General features: G+C 41.9%; 1 protein-coding gene across 1 annotated transcript in view; it reads left to right on the top strand.

Annotated features, from left to right (window-relative positions):
* Positions 1 to 23,690, top strand: part of appa (amyloid beta (A4) precursor protein a) — a 40,606-nt gene extending 16,916 nt beyond the window's left edge. The window contains exons 2-17 of the mRNA XM_083908860.1: positions 3,840 to 4,007; positions 6,838 to 6,967; positions 7,265 to 7,377; positions 7,482 to 7,672; positions 8,708 to 9,075; positions 10,521 to 10,688; positions 12,665 to 12,798; positions 13,407 to 13,481; positions 13,575 to 13,733; positions 14,148 to 14,276; positions 14,364 to 14,463; positions 17,324 to 17,536; positions 17,625 to 17,678; positions 18,429 to 18,520; positions 19,619 to 19,765; positions 20,072 to 23,690. Coding sequence (XP_083764986.1) covers positions 3,840 to 4,007; positions 6,838 to 6,967; positions 7,265 to 7,377; positions 7,482 to 7,672; positions 8,708 to 9,075; positions 10,521 to 10,688; positions 12,665 to 12,798; positions 13,407 to 13,481; positions 13,575 to 13,733; positions 14,148 to 14,276; positions 14,364 to 14,463; positions 17,324 to 17,536; positions 17,625 to 17,678; positions 18,429 to 18,520; positions 19,619 to 19,765; positions 20,072 to 20,173 — 2,343 coding nt within the window. The 3' untranslated portion in view covers positions 20,174 to 23,690. The remainder of the gene's footprint in view (positions 1 to 3,839; positions 4,008 to 6,837; positions 6,968 to 7,264; positions 7,378 to 7,481; positions 7,673 to 8,707; positions 9,076 to 10,520; positions 10,689 to 12,664; positions 12,799 to 13,406; positions 13,482 to 13,574; positions 13,734 to 14,147; positions 14,277 to 14,363; positions 14,464 to 17,323; positions 17,537 to 17,624; positions 17,679 to 18,428; positions 18,521 to 19,618; positions 19,766 to 20,071) is intronic.
* Positions 23,691 to 24,567: the final 877 nt, after the last annotated feature.

Below are 24,567 nucleotides of genomic sequence, written 5' to 3'. Positions count from 1 at the left end.
TGTTTTTAAGTGTTTAATAGTTATTTTTGTGTGTGTTATATTAAAAGATTGACTTTAAATCCTTAATATGTCACTCACAAAAATGTGGACTTTTATTCACTTGACTGAACTAGACCCTCAGTGTACGCCCGTTATATACACACCTACACATACGACAATATAGAATAACTTGTATAGAATATCATAATTGCCATTGCACATTCTCATTCATGTGTTGTCATGAAATCGTTAAAAGCTAAAGGCTATTCTGTTTTATTTAACTTTAATATGCAATAAATGTGTTTTTATTCTTTATTAATGTGTATATCTGCACATATATAAACGTGTTTTATTATACACGTTCTGAAGCCTTTTATTGTTGTATGTTCTATGTTAAATTATCTATAAATTAAACTCACATTATTCCATCATAAGTACCATCATGCTCCACTCCATTTAAGACATTTCTCCCCCCCCCCAGTACATCATGATTATTACCCAATCACTTCATTGTTGACTAAATATGATCAGAAGTTAATTAAAAAATAGTTAGAATCATGAAAATGATTAGAACAGACTGTTCTTGTGTCATGGCGTTACATAAGTACGTCCACAAATCACAAAAAATGTGACGAAATCAGAAACCACACCCACGCTCAGTTGCTCAGACTCGATAAATCAGTCAAATATCGGCCGAGTAGATCACGTGTTGCAGCAATCTGAGCGATGCACATGTCAAAATACCAACATGAAATTCACATATTGGATTCGTTTGGTGGAAACATTCCTGGTGTCGGAAAGCCAGCTGGAAAACCTCACTTTTACAGAGGCGGTGAAACAAGTGTCGCATGTTATTGTACTTCCTTGGCTTTAATATTAGATTAAAAAGCAGAAAATCTAGTAGCATCTGTGAAGGTTTGTCTAAAAATGGCTGTGTTAGTGGGGTTAATAACCTGCTGACTCTCCCACACCGAACCCCACAGAGAAAATCAACGTTTTTTAGCTCACGGGGGACACAGGAGCTGCTGGTCTACTGCTGCCTCGTGTGGTCACTTTGTGTCACTGAGGTGAATCTGAACAAAGGATTTCAAATGCCTAAGTGACAAAATAAGACATTTTGAACTTTGCGATGGAGGCAGCAGTGGATCGACATCGCAGCAACAACAACTGTGTGCTGTGATGTAAAAATCGCTGATTTTCTCTATGGACTTTGGTGTGAGAGAGTGAGCGCTTTACAGAGTCCAGAGCAGGTTGTCTAACAGTTGGTTTAAGATGTTGTAGAGGCTGGTGAGGTCTTGGTTTAGGGCCTGAAAGCCATGTTTTCCATGTTTTCAGGCTCGTATCTCCTACAACTGTCCCTTTTTAAACTCACTTTATCGACGCCGTTACAAAGTTATTATCCATAATGCACCGTGATGTTTACTGGCGTAGTTAATGGCCCTTTTATACTCTACTATAGGTTTTGGGACAATAATGCAGCACCAAAACCTTTATGCAAACGACCAAAGTGTGAGTAAATCTTACTAACGGCGACTCATTCAACCTTCCGGGCCTGAGCTTTAAAATAAAACACTTAAAAAAAACAACACCGCTGAACAGGAAGTACCGGCTCTGCCTCCGACTGGTCACCGCAAGCTTCGCAAACGTTTACTTTGTCGCCGCACAATAGCGCCGCCGGCCCGGGCTGCGCTGCATTGTCTGGGTGTGGATTTTTATTGCGTTTGGCGTCCACTCCGGCTGGTTTCTGTTCGGGTGGAGTCAATAACAGACAAACAAACAAAAAAAATGTGTAAATACAATACAGTGGATGTGGATAAACGGTGTATAATGCACTCCCGTCTCTGCGGCGACTCACCATATACGTGGCGGGAGAATCGACCCGAGCGGGTTTGAGTACTCTGCTTCGAATTGAATCCGAATTGATCGCCGCGCCAGCCGCTCTCATTTTTTGGAAATGGCACTTTACGCTGGCGGCTGCTGGAAGAAGAATCACGTCTGCAGGAAGAAAAATATGCTATCCATCTCACAAAACAGCATTTGTTTGCCTGCCAAGGCCTCCAAGACCATTAACACGATTAGGCAGCACACAATAGCAACAGTCCCTCCCTCCCTCCCTCCTCTCATTCCCCCCCCCCCCCCCCAACAATATTCGCCTCACATTATGTTGGAGCTCATTTGCCAACACAATGCAGACATTCACTGGTTTGTCTGCACCTCGGCTCGGCACAAAACCCTCTCTGTGCAGCAAAAAAAAACACACACGAGAGAGAATAAACTAACACAAATAATTCATTCAGAAGCTCCGTGTGTCTCATGTAGACGTGAAAATGTCCCGTCACCGTCGTCCTGACCATGAATCCTGTTTTTATCTCAGGAAAAACGTCAACAAGCAGAGGCTTTTGTCAGGAAATAACCTTCACTTGGTTTTAGAACGATGGTTTTTAACACTAATGTTATAAAAACACGTTAATAACATTTAGAGCTGAAACAGTTAATCGATTGTTAAATGAATCGTCAACTATTTTGATAATCGATCGTCGGTTTGAAGCTTTTTTCGTGTTTAAAACAGGATTTCTGATTGTTTCAGCTTCTTAAAGGTGAATATTTTCTTCGTTTCTTTGCTCCACATAACAAAGAAATCATTAAAACTGAGTCATTTTGTGTTTGTGGACAAAAACAAAGACATTCAAGAACATCGTCATTTCCAGGTTTGACAAAACGATTGATTAATTGAGAAAGTAATCAGCAGATTAATCGATTACGAAAAGAATCGTTAGTTGCAGCTCTAATAACATTAGAAAATATGAGCGACGTTTCAAAAATATACTTTGATTGAAACATTTCAAAGACTGTAATGACGCAAACGTTTGGAGAAAAGTCTGGACAAAAATGTTCTAATGTTCCAAAAACATGTTAATGCCTCAAAAACTACAGCTTATGTTACAAAAATAGTGATAAATATTACGAAAACATGTTAACAATGTTACAAAAACATGGTAAAATGATGTCGTGTCAAAATACATTACTTATTTTACAATTTTATTTTTTAATGAAATTATATAGTGTTCCAAAAACGTGTTGATAATGTTACAGAATATGTAACATAGTTGAATGTTACGTCCTGAATGACTGGAATGTTGTCGTTTTCATGGCATTTCAAAATAAATCACCAGGACTGTGTGTTGCTGACTCAGACTCATATTTTCCTACATGCATGATTTTCTCAGTAATGAAAATTCATTACAATCCACTCATCATGGACGCGTTTTTTAATGTGACAACATGATAGAAATAACAGTATTTATTTGCTGCACTTAACCAAAACAAATGAACATATAAGGACAGTTACTTCCTGTTAGAGGCTGAAAACAGTGCTGTGGATGTGATGTGTGTTTTTTTTCACAGAGCATGGATGAGTGGGTGAACGGGTTCGCTCCAAGTCTGTTGTTTGAGGCAATTTATTTCTGCAAACGTATCGATTTTTCATGTCGATTCTTTTGCTTTTCAGCAATTTTATGCATTGGAAAACTTGCACGCACACACACACACACACACACACACCCAATAGTGAGTACGAGCAGAGGCGTTTAGTAGGATGCGCTGAATGTGATTATAAAAACAAATCAAAACGTGCAGGGAGTGGAGGGAGGCGAAATTACGGCAGCTCGTCTTCATCGTCGTCCTCATTTCTCCCTCTCGTCTCATCTCACCTTTTTATCCAACGTCTCCTCCCCTCTCCCAGCCCTGCTCTGTCTGAGTCATAAAATGTAATTGCGTTCGCCTTGTATTTTCAAGTGCTCACAGAGTTTCATTAAACCTCTCTCCTCCTCCTCCTCCTCCTCCTCCTCCTCCTCCTCCAGGTGCCCACAGACGTGTCCATGGGTCTGCTGGCCGAGCCTCAGGTGGCCATGTTCTGTGGCAAACTCAACATGCACATCGACGTGCAGAGCGGCAAGTGGGAGCCCGACCCTTCAGTCACCAAGAGCTGCATCGGCACCAAGGAGGGAATCCTGCAGTACTGTCAGGAGGTGAGACTGTGTGTGTGTGTGTGTTCTTGTACTTGCAGCATACTGAGGACCAGTGAGGGTTTTTAACCAACAGAATGAGGTCATTTTTACGGAGTGAGGATATTTTGGCCGGTCCTCCTCACTTTGTTTTCAATGAAATCACTTTATTAGGTTGTAAAAATGCTATACTCAATTTGGTACAAAAACCCGTTTTCTAGCCCTGGTTTTTCCCGCACATTTTTTGCTCTGGGGCTCCACCTGCAGAAATGTGATAGTACTGCACCCAGTAGTTCTTTATAGATGTCATGCATGAAGTAGATATTTGTCATTGATTTATAAAGTGGAAATGTGGTCCTCACCTTGTCAGCACTTTTACCTGGTCCTCAGTATGCAGCAAGTACAGTGTGTGTGAGGCCACAGGAGCTGCTCGCCTTCTGTTTCCATATCATATACAAGTGTTTATTTCCCCCTGTTCAATGAAATAAGTCTGACATTACAAATAATTAGGGATGGGAGTCTTTGGGTGTCTCGCGATTCGATTCCAGTTCTCAGGGCCACGATTCGATTCAAAACCAATTCTCGATTCAAACGATTCTCGATTCAAATATTGATACAATGCATAGTGTGTTAACCCTGTTAAGTCCATCCATCCATCCATCCATTATCTACCGCTTTATCCTCCACCAGAGGGTCGCGGTCCAAACCATTAAATAATTGACCGAAAAACCCAATCCTTTGAAACTGGAGCCTTTATTGGTCCATCTGAACAAACCAAAAAAGAAGTTCAAATATCAATTTCCATATAGGAGTTTTAATTAGTTAGATAGAACCCTCGTCAGAGGAGGTACTAAAAAAAAAAAGCAAAAAAATCTGTGATGTCTCAAAAATATGTTTGTGACTTCATCTCGTAGTTAGACGACAGACTTTTCTGACAGGACACTCGAGTGTGTGAAGTTTCGTCTCCTGCACCATAGTCCATAGAGAAAATCGTCGAAAATTGTTTTATCTCGTGCATGGTGTCGGAGGAGCTGCTCGTCCTGCTGCCTCGTGTGGCAAGTTTGTGTCACTTTGGTCCATCTGAACAAACCAAAAAAGAAGTTCAAATATCAATTTCCATATAGGAGTTTTAATTAGTTAGATAGAACCCTCGTCAGAGGAGGTACTAAAAAAAAAAAGCAAAAAAATCTGTGATGTCTCAAAAATATGTTTGTGACTTCATCTCGTAGTTAGACGACAGACTTTTCTGACAGGACACTCGAGTGTGTGAAGTTTCGTCTCCTGCACCATAGTCCATAGAGAAAATCGTCGAAAATTGTTTTATCTCGTGCATGGTGTCGGAGGAGCTGCTCGTCCTGCTGCCTCGTGTGGCAAGTTTGTGTCACTTAGGTCAAGCTGAACAAAGCATTTCAAACACCAAAGTCGTAAAAATAAAATAGCACATTTGAACTGAGTGATGGAAGCAGCAGTGGATCAACAACTCCTGTGTGCTGCGATGAAAAATTGCAGATTTTCTCCATGGGCTTTAGTGCAGGGAGAGTAGACGTTTTTACAAAGCAACACATATTTATAGAGTTTCCAGTCAGAAAAAAGTGTGAACACCTTCCTAAGATATCACAGATTTAACATGGTGTAGATTTTATCAGATCAATGTTCAGCTACACGGCTAAAATCCACATTTTCTTGTTTTTCAGTTGCAGCAGAATGTCAGTGAACGTGAACGTTCAGAAAACTCAAACTATCCCTTTAAAGTGTGCAAATGCATAGGGTTTTTATTTATTTGTCGTCATTACCTATAATGGGAGTGTTGTTTCTTTTGCACAGCTGCAGTACGATGGGATGTTAATTCTTCCTCATCGATCATCATGAGTCGTTTACAGCTTCACGGCTTGAAATTGGCTCTAATTTGGCCGCGTTGTGTGTTGTTGATGTATGGATTTATTTTAGCCCTAATTACCTGCTGTTTATTTTCTTTTGAGTAAGCAATGAGCCTGGATGACTAGTCTTTACAGTCTCTACATTTGAGTAGAGGAGTTTCTGTTTGTTTCATTACAGTGCAGTCATTAAGCCTACACTCACTGACGTTGAACCTTCATTTTCAATACAATTACGTTTTTATTTTGCTTCATTTTGGCAAATGAGATGATTTTTTGTGCCTTTCTGTAACAAGATTTCCTTTAAGAAACATGGCAGCAGTGTGTATAAATGAAAGGAAGTCGTCTGATGAATAATGAGGTTTTAAATCGCCCTAAAATCCCAGAATTTTGACGATAAACCGATCGTATTGATCCTCTAGCAACAGTGATTCACAGAATATAGGCTGTGGCCCCTTGGTGGGCCGTTAAGGTACTGCGGGAGGCTGTGAGACGACATTAAATAAACGATTTGTCCATTTATGTTATTAAGCTTTAAATAAAGGTACAAATATTTATATAATTTGCCATTTATTACACTCATGAGGAAGGATTTGGATTGTTTTAGGAGATATTAGGCAGATTTAGTTTTGCAATAATTAGGTCCTGAGCACTTACACTGAGTGTTTTTCTAGGACTTTTTATATTATTGTTATTACAACAATAATTTTTATCTTGATAGCACTTGGAAAAACAAAATGCTTGGCTTACAAAATCGCAAAAAAAACCTGACAATCTTAATACTATAATAAAATAGAAGCAAATGTAACAGCAAAACTAGGCTTTGTGTCAATGTTGTGAGCGTTGTGAATTTATTTATAGTCCGAATAGTGACCTTGTAAGATTTTTGCTTCTTCTCTGTGATGTGTTGCTATGACAACATGCTAATATGAAACCCTGTGTGTGTGTGTGTGTGTGTGTGTGTGTGTGTGTGTGTGTAGGTTTACCCAGAGCTCCAGATCACCAACGTCGTGGAGGCCAACCAGCCGGTCAACATCCAGAACTGGTGCAAGAAGGGACGCAAGCAGTGTCACAGTCACATGCACATCGTGGTGCCCTACCGCTGCCTGGGTGAGTTCCGCTCTATGTACTGCAGATAGAAAAGTAGGTCTTGTGTCTCCTCCGAGCAGGAGTAGGACTTCCTGGTCTGTTTTCCTGGTCAGAAGGTCTCAGGTTAAAAGGTGGCCTGTCATACGGACATTTCAAAATAAAAGTGCTTGTTTTGATGTGGAATGATGCAGGGAAATGAAGTAAATGATGACGTAGATGTTGACTGTAACACAGCAGGTATACAGTATACAGTACATGTGATTTAATGTCGAATTGTAAGACATTAAATTAAATAATTTGCTGCTGTTTTTTCCACAGTGGGGGAGTTTGTGAGCGACGCCCTGCTCGTTCCAGACAAGTGCAAGTTCCTGCACCAGGAGCGTATGGACCAGTGTGAGAGTCACCTGCACTGGCACACTGTGGCCAAGGAGGTGAACACACACACGCACACACACTCGTACTACCACACACACACACACACACACACCCTGCTCATATAATTAGCAATTAACATTTCCTCTACCCTCCTCTGTAGTCCTGTGGCGACCGCACCATGAACCTCCACGACTACGGCATGCTGCTGCCGTGCGGCATCGACCGCTTCCGGGGCGTGGAGTTCGTGTGCTGCCCGGCCGAGGCGGAGCGCGAGGCCGACAGCACCGAGCAGGACGCCGACGATTCGGACGTGTGGTGGGGCGGCGCCGAGACGGACTACTCTGACAACAGGTACGCAGGAAACTGGGCCGTCCCGACCAAAACAAGTGCAATTCTTCTTATAATAAGTGCACAAAATATGGACGTTTCACAAAACACTTCTCACGTGACAAAAACAAGTTACTAAGGCTACAAGATATGACTTAAGTTGCCATAAATTGCTTCAATATGGTGTAATTGTTATTACTAATTGATTACACTAATTAGTAATTGGTAATATACATTAAACAACATGACAGGCATGACCAAGAATGTGTACAACACTCCGCACTGCTACCAAAACAAGTTCTGAAACACTTTCTTACACGATCCACAAACATCTTACAAAAGGTTATAATGTTACTAATGCTGGGCACATAGGTGCGCTAACGGCGGTTAATGGCGTCTACGTTAACGCACATGATGACTGACTGGAAAAAGACGTGTGTGATGTCATGTTTACGCGCCACGGCAGCGGAGTCCAGGCAGCTCGTTACCCGTTAGCTCCTTTTGGCGCCGTTAGCGCGCCTACAGTCAAACTGGAGCGGTCTGTTTATTAAACGAAAAACAGCGTACCTGTGCACCGCGTATGTGTGCCTCTGTTTTTAGAGTTTAGCGTTACTTTAGAGACTCATTTTAACAATCGAGAGTCACGTAAACGTGACGTCACGCGCGCCTTTTTCCGGGCAGTTGTCATGGAAACGTGTAATGCGTTAACGTGCGTTAACGTTACTGATGCCTCAAAAATACGACTTTAGTTGCCAAAAAATTGTGTAATTTTAAATTTCAGTGTGAAAAAACAACAATTTTACATAAGATCTTGATAATTCTCGGTCTTGGAGCGCCTTGAAAGATGTAGCGCCCCCTGGTGGCAAGAAATGAATCAGTTGTTGAGCACGACAGCAAGTCACTCGCGTGTAATCTGGACGATTTTCTTACAATCGTGGAAATTCACCGTTCATGCTTTTTTTAATCGCAATTTTCTTCTTCCCTCTCTTTCATCCTCTGTCGTTTCCTTTCCTCCCCCCAAACATCTTCTCTCCATCCATCCCTCTCTCTCTCCCCCAGTATGGTGCGAGATCCGGAGCCAGTGGAGAAGCAGGAGGAAGCGAGGCCATCTGTGATCGCCGAGGAAGACGACGAGGAGGAGGCGGAGGCTGAGGAGAAGGAGGCCGAGGCAGCAGCCGTGGTCAACTTGGACGACGACGAGGAGGACGACGAGGAGGAGGAAGACGAGGAGCAATTACTGGACAATGACCGCGACGGAGACGGAGAGGAGGACGAGGAGGCGGTGGAGGAAGAGGAGGAGGAGCTGGAGGAGGGAGACGATGACATCATAGACACACTGGACGACAACGAGGACGAGCCCACCGCCAACGTTGCCATGACGACGACCACCACCACCACCACCGAGTCCGTGGAAGAGGTCGTCAGAGGTGAGGAATATTCCAGATGTGTGTGTGTGGAGTTTTATTTTGACAGGGTTTCTGCAGGGGAATAAAACAACAATATTAAAGGGATGTATCAGGTTTTTTGAAGTGCGGTTGTACGAGGTGTTGACTCTCCAGAGAACTTTAACACAATCTACACCAGCTCAAGTCTTTGTTCACCACTTTATTTCACCATTAGACTTTATTTTTGACGTTTGGAACCTGCCTACTCTCCCACACCAAACTCCATAGAGAAACTCGACGTTTTTAAGCTCACAAGGACACAGGAGGTGCTGGTCTACTGCTGCCTCGTGCGGTCACATTGTGTCGCTGAGGTCAATCTGAACAAAGGATTTCAAATGCCGAATTCATAAAATAAAACATTTGAACTTACGGATGAAGGCAGCAGTGGATCGACAACTCCTGTGAACTCCTGTGTGCTGTGATGGTAAAATCACTGATTTTCTCTATGGGGTTTGGTGTGGGGGAGTATGCAGGTTAATCAAACCAAAGATATTAATATAAGAAGGTTTTTTAATATACAGTTCTTATTTCTCAATTGCATTGTACTTTGCAGTGACAATTAAAGATATTCTTTCTGAGATGTCGTAGCAAACATATTCTTAAAGACGCCATATGTAAGAATGTGGCTAAAAACGGTTACTACATTCAAATTCAAAATACCGAGGTCTTTTAGGTTTTTTGACGTAACTGGCAACCCGTGGTTGCTCGGCAGCTGAGACTCTACTGACTGCAATGATTGGTAGACGGCGGTAGGTGGCGCCACATGACACCAAAACTTGATTTCAAAACATAAACATGATTTGCAGTCTGCAAAATATTTTTTTTTAATGCAAATATTTTGTCTGTACTGTTGTTGTTGGTGAGTTCAGTTTGTTATATGAACATTATTCCTGAGTCTCTGTGACATATTAGGAGGATTTTATGGCCAGTTGCATTTAGATTTATTACACAATGCACCTTTAAGATATTATCTTAATCAGGTATAGATTTTATTAGGTAAGCATTTTATTTAAAAACTTTATTTAAACCAAAAACAGCTTTGTCTCATGCACCCACCCTTCAAAAAAAAACTTAAGACTATCCCTTTAACGCCCTAAACACTGTAATCGGACGATAGATTTCCCTCACATTGAGATCGATGGAGAACGAGCTGAAATTGTACAACATGTAAAACATGTTTTTCACGCTCGGCTGAACACCGTCGGTCTTCCTGCTCGTCGCCGGTTAATTTCCTGCTGTCACGTTTCGGTATTGTGCTCGTTTGTCATCTCACCCGCTCTCATTAGCTACGATTCATTTCAACCAGATTTTTTTTTTTTTGTCATTTCTGTGTTAAATTATTCAGTCGCAAACACTCACCTGCTTTTGTATGGTGAGCGCGGTGAATGACTGTTAGTGTGTGTGTGTGTGTGTGTGTGTTCCTTAAGATGTGTGCTGGGCCAGTGCAGAGACCGGTCCGTGCCGGGCCATGCTGCCCCGCTGGTACTTTGACCGAGAGGAGGGCCGCTGTGCTCAGTTTATCTACGGCGGCTGCGGAGGCAACAGGAATAACTTTGATTCAGAGGAGTACTGCCTGTCTGTGTGCAGCAGCGTCAGTAAGTCCTGACGACGGCAGCTGTTTTCACGCCCAGCTTCTCTCTAACGCTCACTTTACTTTAACAGCTGCTCTTGGTGTGCTTCCCTTTTTTTCCCGATGTTTTCTACCTGTGCTAACACTGACCTTTTTCCCTTCCACTGCTTGGGTGTGTGTGTGTGTGTGTGTGTGTGTGTGTGTGCAACAAATTAATGTTTGCACCAAACTAAGACTTTACCCTTCTCATAATCCTCTGTGGATTCTGTCACCTGAGATCGATGGTTTTAGCAGATTAATCGGCCCCGATAGGACATTTGTTGTTGACTCTGGCGACAGGCAGCCATGTTTGTTGTCAGATAAGTAGCATGCATAAACAGATAAAAAAAACATTAAAATAAAACAGTTTTAAAGAGTCCAGGAAGAAGAAACGGTCCAGTAATGTGGAGTCCCCAGTGTGCTGAGCTATGAGGTGCATTCAGTGAACGTCGTAAATCAATCTCATAATCCTCTGTGGATTCTGTCACCTGAGATCGATGGTTTTAGCAGATTAATCTGCCCTGATAGGACATTTGTTATTGACTCTGGCTCCACCAGTGGCGACAGGCAGCCATGTTTGTTGTCAGATAAGTAGCACACATAAACAAATAAAAAAAACATAAAAAAATTACAAAAAAAAAGTGACAAAATGTGTTGTGACAATAACATATCGGTAAAATGAAGAATACATCATTTTTGGGAATATTTTAAAGCAAAAACCTAGAATTTTCAATGACTGGAAAGATGCAGCGCCCCCTTGTTTTAGTACAGATTAACTGACTAAAAAACATAGTCACCTGAGTGAATCCTGATAATGAAAATTCACCACTTTAACATTAAAAACAATGTTTTTTTAAACTCTCTCTTTCGTAGATTATTCCTTCCCGACAAGGAAATAGAAATAATTGAACAATAACTGAATGTTTGCACCAAACAGACTTTACCATTCTCTTAATCCTCTGTGGATTCTGTCACCTGAGATCGATGGTTTTAGCAGATTAATCGGCCCTGATAGGACATTTTACATTTGTTCTCGACTCTGGCTCCACCAGTGGCGACAGGCAGCCATTTTTGTTGTCGGATAAGTAGCACGCTGACATTTAAAGGCCACTTTTGCTGAAAATATGTCTCCTGATGGATAACATAAAAAAATCAGTTTTAAAGAGACCAGGAAGAAGAAACGGTAGTTAGAAGATCCAGTAATGTGGAGTCCACAGTGTGCTGAGCTATGAGGTGCATTCAGTGAACGTCGTAAATCAGTTCTGCAAATACTCAAACAGAAATTAATGTGATTTAATGCGATTTGGAGGTGGACTGTCACCGGTGTCCGTTAATAGCTGTTGTGTGTGCGCGATGTTTTGTGCTGAGAAACGCAAAGACGCAAACAACTTGTTTTGTACAAGTTATGGTTCTTAACCAAAGTACGCAAATCCCCAAAGTTTCCCCGTCAACTCACTTTCCTTTTCGGTCATTGCGGGGTTCTGCTCACGCACCCCAATCGCTGTTCAGTTGTAAATATCTAACATGTTTAATACTTATGATTAAGACTTAAAATTGTGTCTGTTAATCCCTCACACTACAGGATAATCTGTCTAAAATCACATAAAGACAGGGTCAGATCAGAGCAATTATCCTTTAGCTAACGGCTAATGGCTTTGCACTTTTGTAGGAAGCTGCGGATCTAAGTGTTAGAAATAACACTGGAAGTTATAACGCTGCCAGAAATTAAGGCTACAAAGAAGAAATTTCAAGAAAAATCTGTGTAAATGTGAGATTAATCGGGTTTTCTGACCTTCTCTCTTGCTCTCATGCTAACCCTGTTAACACGTTTCAGGCTCTGGGCTGTTTTTTTCCTGTGCGTTTGTTTGTGTGTACGTCCAAACAACCACGATAATAAAAAAAAAATTAAAAAAACGCTTTTTCACCTCCCTGCTCCGTCTTATTCTCTCTCTCGCCCCGCAGTGCCCACGGCCACGCCCAGCTCCCCCGACGCTGTGGACCACTACCTGGAGACGCCCACCGACGAGAACGAACACGCCCACTTCCAGAAGGCCAAAGAGAGCCTGGAGGCCAAACACCGCGAGAGGATGTCCCAGGTACCGAGCTTTTAAAGCCTCAGACGGGAACAAGCTTTTATTTTTGTTGTTCCACACTTTTGTGCCCCGGTGTCTTTGTTTCACTTGCCTCCTCCGGTTTCACACAGTCGACTTCACCCATGCACAAGTTTGTTAGGTCACGTCCTCAGAGGCTGGAGCTGACTGAAAGACCCCCCCCCCCCCCCTCCTCCATGTGTGAGAGTCTTTCTAAAGGAAGAAGAAACAGGGAACTGAAACTGTTGATTTTAGACTTTCTCTCACACAAAAACATGTCAAATCTGCATGTATGCATGTGCTAAATGTTGAATTATCACATTTCTGTCTTTTTATAAGCTCCGCCGTGTTTGTTTCATCTCTTTAAAATAAGAAATACAGACAAAGTTTTCACATTTTCATTTTCATCTTATCTTAAACTGCTTCTCACAGTCAGAGACCGTTTGCCTGAGGATATTGCGAATAAATTAGTCCGTGCTGCAGGGGGTTTTTGTTTGCTATTTGAATCCTATTATCTGTGTATTTTTTTTTTTTTTTTTTAAGTGACATAAAAGATAAGTACGAGTATGAGTGACAGGTCTAATGATTATTTTTCTCCCTCCTCTTGTGCTCAGGTGATGAGAGAGTGGGAGGAGGCGGAGAGGGAGGCCAAGAATCTTCCACGCGCCGACAAGAAGGCTGTCATTCAGGTATGAAATGCATAAACTGAACATGCACAAAAACTAGTTTGTTTTTCAGTGCCTTTTAAATGAATAATCTACATTGTTTTTGTGTGTGTGTAGCGTTTCCAGGAGAAGGTGGAGGCGCTGGAGCAGGAGGCGGCCAGCGAACGCCAGCAGCTGGTGGAGACCCACATGGCCCGGGTGGAGGCTCTGCTCAACGACCGCCGTCGCCTGGCTCTGGAGAGCTACCTGACCGCCCTGCAGCAGGACCCACCCAGGGTAGAGATATCTAAACACAATCTACACTTGATTAAGTCGTTTTGCTGCGGAAAGTACCGCTTTTTATAGTCGCACCAAACTCCATTGAGAAAATCTGTGTTTTTAGCGTGTGTAAAACACATGAGTTGCTGCTCTACCGCTGCCTCGTGTGGTCACTTTGTGTCACTGAGGTTAATCTGAACAAAGAGTTTTACACACCGGCGTGACAGAATACCGCGTTTGCGCTGACCCGCGGAGGCAGAAGTGGATCGACGACTCGCGCGCGCTGTTATTTAAAATCGCCGATTTTCTTAATGGGATTTGGTGCAGGAGAATAATCAGTTTGCAAAATTTTAGTTTTAAGTGAGGAACATAATCTTAATATATAAGTGTCTGTAGTTTAATCCAGGGTTCGATGTCCTGGTGTCTTTGCAGCCTCGCCATGTTTTCAGCCTGCTGAAGAAGTACGTGCGTGCCGAGCAGAAGGACAGGCAGCACACGCTCAAACACTTTGAACACGTGCGCATGGTCGATCCCAAGAAAGCTGCCCAGATTAGACCTCAGGTAATCTAATCCCCAATTAAAGTATTTTATTCTGCTTTTACTTTGTAGTGTTTACTGTACGCGTGTGTGTCTATGTGTGTGTATTAGGTGCTGACCCACCTCCGTGTCATTGAGGAGCGCATGAACCAGTCTCTGGGACTCCTCTACAAGGTTCCCGGCGTGGCCGACGACATCCAGGACCAAGTCGGTGAGTTTGAAGGTTTCTAAATGTGAACTAGCGCTGGGCACGCTAACGCGCTAACGACGTCAACGTCAGCGCACAATGCGTCTCCGACAACTGACCGGAAAAAGACACGTGTGATGTCATGTTCACGTGAATCCCGATTCTTTAAATGAGTCTCTAAAGTAACGCTAAACTTTAAAACACAGGTTTGCTAGTTATTTGTAGCGCTACTCTTTTCGTTTAATAAACAGACCGCTCCTGTTCCACTGTAGGCACGCTAACCGGCGCTAAAAGGAGCTAATGCAGCTAACGGAGCTAACTGGTAATAGGTGCCTGGACTCGGGTGTCGCGGCACGTAAACATGACGTCACGCGCGACTTTTTCCGGTCAGTCGCCACGGAAACGCGTCATGCGTTGACGTACGTTAACCTAGTGCGAAGGGTTTTCTTTTTTTAGAAAATGTGGACAAATATGGACGTTCCTCTTTATTTCTGCACCTTTTTACAGAGGAGCTAAAATTAGCAGTGACACCGAATGTTGTAATTGTACAAAAACATGTTACCAATGTCACACATTGTCATGATTTTATGAAAATGTGTGATTTTACCAGAAACAAAAATGTGATTTTTCCAAAACATTATTAATCTGAAAATGACTAAAACGTATCGGTAAGAAGAAGAAGGTGAAAACCTAGAATTTTGAATGACTGAAAAGCTGCAGTGCCCCCTTGTGGCAGTACAGATTAACTGACTAAAAATGAAGTGAATTCACTTCATCGCGTCATAAACAACATGTTTTTTTTTAATCCCGAAATAAGATAATGTCGCAGATTATCCCGTCCATACAAGGAAATAAAAATAATTTCACAATAACACCACGTTTGTATTGTGACTGCGTCAGCGACGGCTGACCCTGACGGGGACAGATATGGACGAAGACGCTCTGTCCCGATTTGTTGCTTCCTGTAACCGAGACAACGCTCCACATTCCCGTTCCGCCACAATCATCTCTGCCTAATCCGTGTGTTCAGAGTCAAATCTAAGTGTTTTTGTGGGGAAGATAAATCCCCTCCTAACATCATCATCATCACCATCATCCTCCTCTTCATCCTCAGTGTTCCTGCTTTTGTTTGGTTTCTGTGGATTTTGGGGGTTTGCGTCACACGGCCATCTGTGTCTCTGTCTTACACACACACACACACACACACACACACACACACACACACACACACACACACACACACACACACACACACACAGGAACAAACACAGAAGAAAAAAAGGAGCTTGTAGTTTGACTGTCGCTGCTGATGGAGTCATTTTCATGAGTCATGGCCTATGATGATGTGGTGCCACACGGTGGTGTGTAGTAGATTAGCAGATTAGCAAAACAATCATTCACAAGTGGAAAGAAGCACATACAATTTGACTGAATGAATCTCTTGGATGGAAAAATCCCATTAGCCACGTACATTTCCAATCATCTTTTACATCCGAATTTCATTTCCGCGGGCCGATTTTGGTGTGAAATTATAGGTAAAAAATTCAAATGAATAGATCAGAAATCCTTTTATTCGCATTACAGATGTGAATGTGAAAAAATTTAAATTGATTCTGATGTTCAGGTTATACTTAAATATAACATTTACTTTATAAAAGTTTGTTGTATGCCATGATGTACACATGATATGTACAGTAGTATGAAAAGGATTCATGTGTGAATATTTTCAACGTTATTTTAGGAAATGTAGCAGAAAGAGATATACAAAGGATTTCTGATTAAGAAATTAGAATTTTTACCTATAATTTGGCACCAAAATCAGTCCAGAAAATGGAATTCTGATGTAAAAGACAGTTGGAAATGTACGTGGCTAATGGGATATTTCAAAAAAACGACCCAAGAGGTACATTCAGTCAGATTTTGGTGCTCCTGCAATAATCTGCTCTACTAGTACCTTTAGCATTTTAGCTATCATTTAGCTTTTTAGCTATCCTTTAGCTGTACTTTAGCTTTTTAGCAATCCTTTAGCATTTTAGCTGTCCTTTAGCTTTTTTGGCTATACTTGAGCATTTTAGCTGCTCAATTAGCATTTTAGCTATCCTTTAGCATTACCTTGTGTAACCTTTTATTTCACCTTTTTATTTGACCGGGAATACACACAGCACACTCAATATAATATAAAACAATAAATTATACATAAAAATGCAGTATAAAAACATATAATCAGCAGTTTTTCAGTAAAAGAAATTCAAGTGCATCCACAGCACATGTTTCTGCCTTTCTGTCCAGATGGGGGCGCTAAAGCAAACACATAATATCGTATATAGTGTCCTACACAAACCAGATACATGGATTTTTTAAAATAAAGATTAAGCCTCAGAATATAATATATAAATAATAGTAAACAACACTGTTAAGCTTTTTCGATTGCTCGATGTTGTAATTAAATAATAATAATAAATACAATAGAGAAATGTGAAAAATAACTCATATCTTAAAGTATAGTAGCTGATATGTGATGGTGTCTCATGTTTTGCTGCTGAAACTTGACTTAAAATGTTATAATATCAAATGAAAAGTCACCACACATCATTTAGCAGTAATGTAAACGTATACTTGGTTGAATAGATCATATCAGGGCGATGATATCCTGCCTTTTATGATGATTTTATTGTTTCCTGACAGGATATTGTGTTTCAGGCGTCTCTTTTTTTAATCCCAGTAGAACTGAGTGTTTGACTGCAGTCGAGCATCAGCTGATATGCTGCCCCCTGGTGGTGCACTGCAGCCATCTACAGTTACTTTTGGTGCAGAATTCACAGCTTTTCTTTCATCTTCATCAACACATGACAATTTTAAATAAAGGACTCTTTCATTTCTGCAGAGCTGCTGCAGAGGGAGCAGGCAGAGATGGCTCAGCAGCTCGCCAACCTGCAGACGGACGTCAGGGTGAGCTACGGCAACGACGCCCTGATGCCCGACCAGGAGCTGGGCGACGGCCAGAGCGACTTCCTGCCTCAGGAGGACACGCTGGGCCTGGCAGGAGTCGGCTTCGTTCACCCCGAGAGCTTCAACCAGCCCAACACTGACAACCAGGGTAAGTAAATACTGACGCTACAGACTGGTGATGACACAACACACACACACACACACACACAGCTAAGATTCTCTCTCTTTCTCTTTAGTTGAGCCGGTGGACTCTCGCCCAAACCTTGATCGAGGCGTTCCCACAAGGCCAGGTTGTTATATTTACCATTAAAATGTGAATTATTGAGTGTATATGTAGTTAATTTTCAACACTAGTAGTACATTATAATACCAGGTTTCCTAATAATAATAAAGTTTGCTTTGTTACAGGTTTTTTTCGAATTGTTGTTGTATTTTAGCCACTTTAATAAAGAGTCAACAAATAAAATCTATATCATTTAAAGTCTGCAATCTCTTAGAAATCCGTATCTCACTGTTAGACAGACTCTAAGTTGAAGTTTATAAACCGCTCACGCTCCCACACCAAACTCCATAGAGAAAATCAGTGATTTTAGCTCATGAGGACACTGGGGCTGCTGGTCCACTGCTGCCTCGTGTGGTCACTTTGTGTCACTGAAGTGAATCTGAACCAAGGATTTCAAACACAGGATTGACAAAATAAGACATTTGACTTTAATTATGGAGGCAGCAGTGGATCAACAACTCCTGTCTGCTGTAACATAAAATCGCTGATTTTATCTATGGGGTTTGGTGTGGGAGAGTGAGCGGTTTACAAACTGCAGTTTTCCTGTAATCTGTCTTCTTTAAATTAATCCTAAAACGTGAGTCACTGCCTCTCTCAGACTCTGCTCGGCTGCTTTCGCAGATTTGATATGCATATGTGGTGCTTTTATTCATTTCGTACCACTGAAATGAATACAGCGACTCCTCTGCTGCCGTCGTCAGCCGTAATAATAATAATAACGGATCGTACCTTTTTGTTCTTCCCTCTTTCCTGACAGTGACTGGAATGAAGATGGAAGCCGTTCCTAAGATAAGGATGGAGACGGAGGACAGACAGAGCACCGAGTACGAGGTTCACCACCAGAAACTGGTAAACCCTCGCACACACACACACACACACACACCAAAAATAAGGAATATCATTGTTAATCGTATAAATCGTGCTTTAATAAGGTTGTTCAGTCCGCAATCCACCTTAGATTCATGCACGCTGTCCGTAAGCTCCACATGAGTGTTTCTCAATCCTGGAAATGATGATGTTCTCACGTGTCTTGAAAATGATTGCGTTTTAATGATTTCTTTGTTTTACGATGCAAAGAAACCAGTAAATATTCTAGTGCTGGGCGCGTTAATGGCGTCGACGCTAACGCACGGCGCGTTTCCACGGCGACTGACCGACCGGGAAAAAGACGCGCGTGACGTCATGTTTAAGCGACTCCCCGATTGTTAAAAATGAGTCTCTAAAGTAACGCTAAACTTTAAAAACAGAGGCACACGTACGCACGTACACAGGTACGCTAACGTTATTTGTCGCGCTGCTAAACAGACCGCTCCAGTTTTGACTGTTGGCGCGCTAAAAGGCGCTAATGCAGCTAACGCAGCTAACTGGTAAACGTTGCCTGGACTCCGGCGTCGCGGCCCGTAAACACGACGTCACGTGCGTCCTTTTTCCGATCAGTCGTCATGGAAACACGTCCTGCGTTAAGCTAGCAAGTCATGCATTAACCTAGCCCAGCGCTAACAAATCAGAAGCTGAAAAACCTGTTTTAATTCTGTAAATAAAAAAACAATGAATCATCTGTTTTAATGTCACAAAAGCATGTCACTAAAACATCATTAGACTTATGGCTCTTAAATAAATAAATAAATAAATAAATCTCTGTTTGAGAGAGCAGAAAAACTGATGTTTGAGAAGCTTAATTTCCCTCTGTAATGATACTCGTTTAAAAAAAAAATCCTACTAAAAATAGATGCATGATGGGAAATCTAATTACAAAAAGCATGCAGTGCAGAATAAGTGAAACGGAACAGCACGATCTGTCGCAGCAGCAGCTACAAGGTCACGGTGATGGTTTCTCCCTGAGGGAAGTGACATCAGCGTCGACACAGCTCCACTGTTTTTTTTAAACAAACAAACAAACAAACACTTTGTTTTCTCCCCCCCCCCCCCCCCCCCCCCATTTTTAAGGTCTTCTTCGCAGAGGACGTGGGCTCCAACAAGGGCGCCATCATCGGCCTGATGGTCGGAGGCGTCGTCATAGCGACCGTGATCGTCATCACCCTGGTGATGCTGAGGAAGAAGCAGTACACCTCCATCCACCACGGAGTCATCGAGGTGAGGGCGAAACCTGTGAAAATTAAAGACTTGCCTCATGTAATCTATGACAATTTAGGTCTATGTGTTATTTTGTAAAATTCTGTCTCTGAAATCCTCTGTTCGCACTCACCGCAGTGACACAAAGTGACCACACGGGGCAGCAGTGGACCCAGCAACTGCTGTGGCCACGTGGGCTAAAATCGACACTTTTCTCTATGGGGTTTGGTGTGGGAGAGTGAGCCGTGTACAAACGTCATGCTCCCACTTTCTTAAGATCTTTCTGTCTTTATTTTATGAAAGTGTTCTCCTCTGTCTCTCCCGCAGGTGGACGCTGCCGTCACCCCCGAAGAGCGCCACCTGTCTAAGATGCAGCAGAACGGCTACGAGAACCCCACTTACAAGTTCTTTGAGCAGATGCAGAATTGAGGAGAATGTCACATCGACACACACACACACACACATACACATACACATACACACATCACATCACCTCCCCTCCTCTATCCTCCCTCCCTCCTCCCTCTGACGACTCCAAAAACAGCAAATCTGGATTAGATTATTAGGTTTTGTTTGTTTTCCGTGCCTGGGCGGACGCCGCGGCACCGCGTTTTTGTTGCACCACGTTTGTTCACTTTATTGGAGCGAGTTGTCCTTTAATGAAAGAAAGGCGTCTTTTTTTATTTTTTATTATGTGTTGCTCCGTCTGGGCCTGCTGATGTATGAAGGGGGGGGGGGGGATGAGGCCCCGCCCAGTGCAGGAGGGAGGGAAAAAAAGAGGCGGGATCTCAGTCTCAGCGTGGAGTTTGGCGTGTTAGCGTGAGTTTGAGGTGAGATCGGAACTCGGCCGCGTTTACGCGACATTTCGCGCGTTTAAATCGTAATCTGTCGTGAAATCGGAAATCTCACGTCGTCGTAAACGAGGCCCCGCCCAGTGCAGGAGGACGAGGAAAAAAAAGGGACGGGATCTCAGTCTCAGCGTGGACATTGGTGTGTTAGCGTGAGTTTGAGGTGAGATCTGAACTCGGCCGCGTTTACGCGACGTTTCGCTTCATCCTTTAACGTACGTTTGCGCGTTTGAATCGTAATCTGTCGTGAAATCGGAAACTCGAGCGTCGTCGTCGTGAATTAGCCGTTTTTTTTTTTTCTTCCTACCCGCGTGTTGCGCAATTTCTTCTCACTCTACAGTCGACACTGGAGTAAAAACAACGCCGCGTTTTTCCCCCGTCCGGCGTTTCCACCACGGCTCGGCTCGCAGAGTTTTTTTTCGACGCACTGACATCTAGTGGCGACGCTGCAGATTGCAAGAAACGGAAAGGTCTCGTCCTCTCGCGAGCGCGTCCCACCGGGAACTGAACGTCATTGTCGGGGGTTGCTAAGTTTGTCCGTTCAGGTTGCCGTAGAGACGGGGAGGGCACGCGAGGACGACATTGTTTACGTTCTTTTTCCCTCAGGCTACGATAATATTACGCTATTTTACGTAGCTGACGCAAAGGGCGGGCGAACCGAACTGCGTCGTAAACGCTCGGCGGAAACTTTAAGGTAAAACCCTCCTCTCCTTCCCTTCCTTCCTTACATCCTCCATCCTTTTTTTTTTTTCGTGCATTCTTACGACAGCTGGGCTGTGTGGAGCCGAGGATTTTCGTTAAGACGCTGAAAAAAAAAAAAAACACGATAGTGAGTTACGATGACGATGCATTATGACCGAGCTGTTTTTTTTGTTTTTTTTTAATAGCAGGATTTTTTTTCTCGTTTCCTGTTTTGTTTTTCAAAAAAGAGCAAAAAAAAAAAAAGAAAAAAAAAATGTCGGGCGGGGGGGGGAAAAAAAAGTTAGCGTATGTAAAGTCCTTTTTTTAAAATTGCGTGTCATGTCCCTGAAGTTCTGCTCTGAGGTCTTAGCTGTTGTTACGTCGTGCATGATGACGACAGGATTTGGAAAAAATGTTAAAACGAAGAAAAAAAAAAAAAAGGAACTTTACGATCTTTACGCTGCTCTCTCTCGCTCTCTCTCTCTCTCTCTCTCTCTCTCTCTCTCTCTCTCTCTCTCTCTCTCTCTCTCTCTCTCTCTCTCTCTCTCTCTCTCTCTCTCTCTCTCTCTCTCTCACGTTTAGATTGTCATTCTAGCCAGATTGTACATTTTAGTATCTTCTCGTGATCACGTGACTTCACAAAAATTCAAAAAAATGATGATGAAGAAATATATATATATAAATATAAATGAATGAATGAATCTAGAAGAACAGGCTTTGATATCATGTAAAAAAAAAAAAAAAAAAAAAAACACATTTAAATGAGATCTGTGATTCTGGAATTTAAGTGTGTTTTCTTTTCTTTGATTCGTTTTATTTTTTATTCTTTTTTTTATTGCGTTCCTGACGTGGGTCATGGTCGTCGGTGGTGATGGTGGTGGCTTCATCTCTTTGTTTGTACATTATTATTCTCATTTAACGCTTCTCACAAACACTTATTTAACGCTCGTTTTGTTCCTCGTGTGGTCGTGTGTTTTTTTTTGTTTTTTTTTAGAAACGAGAAAGAAGGTCGCGAAGGTTCAAAAGAGGTTAACGTGTGTGTGTGTGTGTGTGTGTTTTTGTCGTTTTCAGTCACCGTGTTTTTGTTTGTTTTTGTAGCCGTTTTTGGTTACAGGAGGAAGAGGAGGAAGACGTTCTGTATGTGTAGATAAACAGCACCGTGCAAAAGTCTGAATAAAAAGACAATTAGTGAGTCATTGAGACTTTTAATGAAAATAGAATCAAAGAAATACAGGAAAAATGTGCTAGAAAATTGAAAAAAAAAAGGAAATTCCTTGTCCAAAGACGTACCTGATGCATTCTATGACAACGTAGGTCTATAGTTTCTTAGGAATAATGTCTATGACTGAATTTTGCTGTGTTTGTAATGCGCTCACTCTCCCTGCACCAAACCCCATAGAGAAAATCGGCGATTTCACATCCCAGCACACAGGAGTTGTCGATCCACTGCTGCCTCCATCGGAAAGTTCACGTGTGCTTTTTCTGTAAAATTCAGCGGTTTAAATCCTCTGTTCACGTTCACCTCAGTGACGCAAAGTGACCACACGGGGCAGCAGTGGACCAGCAGCTCCTGTGTACCACGTGAGCTAAATAAAATCGCCACTTTTCTCTATGGAGTCTGGTGTGGGAGAGTGAGCTGCTGCGCAAGAACGGCAAAAAAACGTGGTTTTAAAAAGCTGCTTTTTGCCCTAAAAAAGTAAACATTTTGTGAACGCTGCGTACAAATTTCCTGTATTTTCTTACAACTTTCTCATTAATAGATTGAGAAATAACATTATATGTTGATTGCAGCAGTGCGAAAAGCAGAAATATGGTGATTTGAAGACTTTGGCACAGTACTGTATATGTACTGTACTGTGCTGTGCTATGTATATAGAATGGATTTTTCAGCTTCCCTTGCAGATCACACGTCGACACACACACACAAACACACAAATAAATAAATGTTCACCACCAGAGAGAGAGCTGAGAGCGAGGGTTTGAGAAACAGATATTTGATATTTTTTTGGTCTTGTTGGCAGGAGAAAAATCCCTCCGTTGCTCTTCATGTCACACATTCATTCATTCATTCATTCATCACTATGTCATCACGGGAAGAGACAACAGCAGTTTGTTAAAGTGGCATGTACAGTAAAGTGGTGGAATAATGTGTGTGTGTGTGTGTGTGTGTGTGCATGGAGGCTGCTGCCGTGTGGGCTGGGTCCATGGTTTCAGAGGTTGTTCATTAGAAGCCCACCAGAGGGCAGTAGAGTAAGCAGGGTTTTCTTTTCTGTGTGCTTTTTCTTTTTCTTCCTGTGGATTATACAGTATATTGTTTTTTTTTGTTTTGGTTTCCACTGTGTAATATTGTGCAGGTCATTTGCATTGACTGGGAAAATGCTTTCTACACTGTATTCCATAATAAAGTTTTGAATGTACATACAGATGTTGCGTCTGTGGCCTTTTTTTTGCCCCCCCCGAGTGCTTTCAGCAGCTCCCTCGGCTGTGAATTGACAGAGAAATTACGGTTTTATAAATCACCCTCGTCTTGACTTTGAAAAAGATTTCGAAAGCAGATTTTTAACAAGAGAGTGAAAGGGAGCTTTGGCCAGAACTCTGTGCTTTAAGACTTTTTGGACGACATACTAAAAAAACAATCTCATTCTCTTTTTTTTCAAAAAAAAGAGTCAGATTTTGGACGAAATAGTGTAGTATGACATTGAGGTCAACGACATAGTATAGTGTGACATTTTGGTCACATTTTGGGCTAAAAAACAGATTTCAATTTTTTTTTGTCGTTTTTGTCCAATTTTGGACCAAAATAATTTTTTCAAAGAAATTGTCCGAATTTGGACTAAGTAGTGTAGTATGACATTGAGGTTGATGACATAGTATATAGTATGACGTTTTGGTCACATTTTGGGCTAAAAAAAAAAGTAAAAATTTTTTCCCCGATTTTGGACGACATAGTATATAGTATGTCGTTTTTGTCAAATTTTGGACCAAATTTTTTTTTCAAAAAAAGGGTCAGATTTTGGACGAAATAGTGTAGTATGACATTGAGGTCGACGACATAGTATAGTATGACGTTTTGGTCACATTTTGGGCTACAAAACAATTTCAAGAAAATTTCCGATTTTGGACGACATAGTATTATGTCGTTTTTGTCAAATTTTGTACCAACATTTTTTTTTCCTAAATTTTTTTTCCGATTTTGGACGAAATAGTGTAGTATGACATTGAGGTCGACGACATAGTATAGTGTGACGTTTTGGTCACATTTTGGGCTAAAAAGAAAAATTCAACATTTTTTTC

Source organism: Microchirus variegatus (assembly GCF_963457635.1).
Source record: "Microchirus variegatus genome assembly, chromosome: 22".
Taxonomy (NCBI): Eukaryota; Metazoa; Chordata; class Actinopteri; order Pleuronectiformes; family Soleidae; genus Microchirus; species Microchirus variegatus.
Note: the sequence above shows the minus strand (reverse complement) of the source record. Positions and strands in the feature narration are given on the sequence as shown.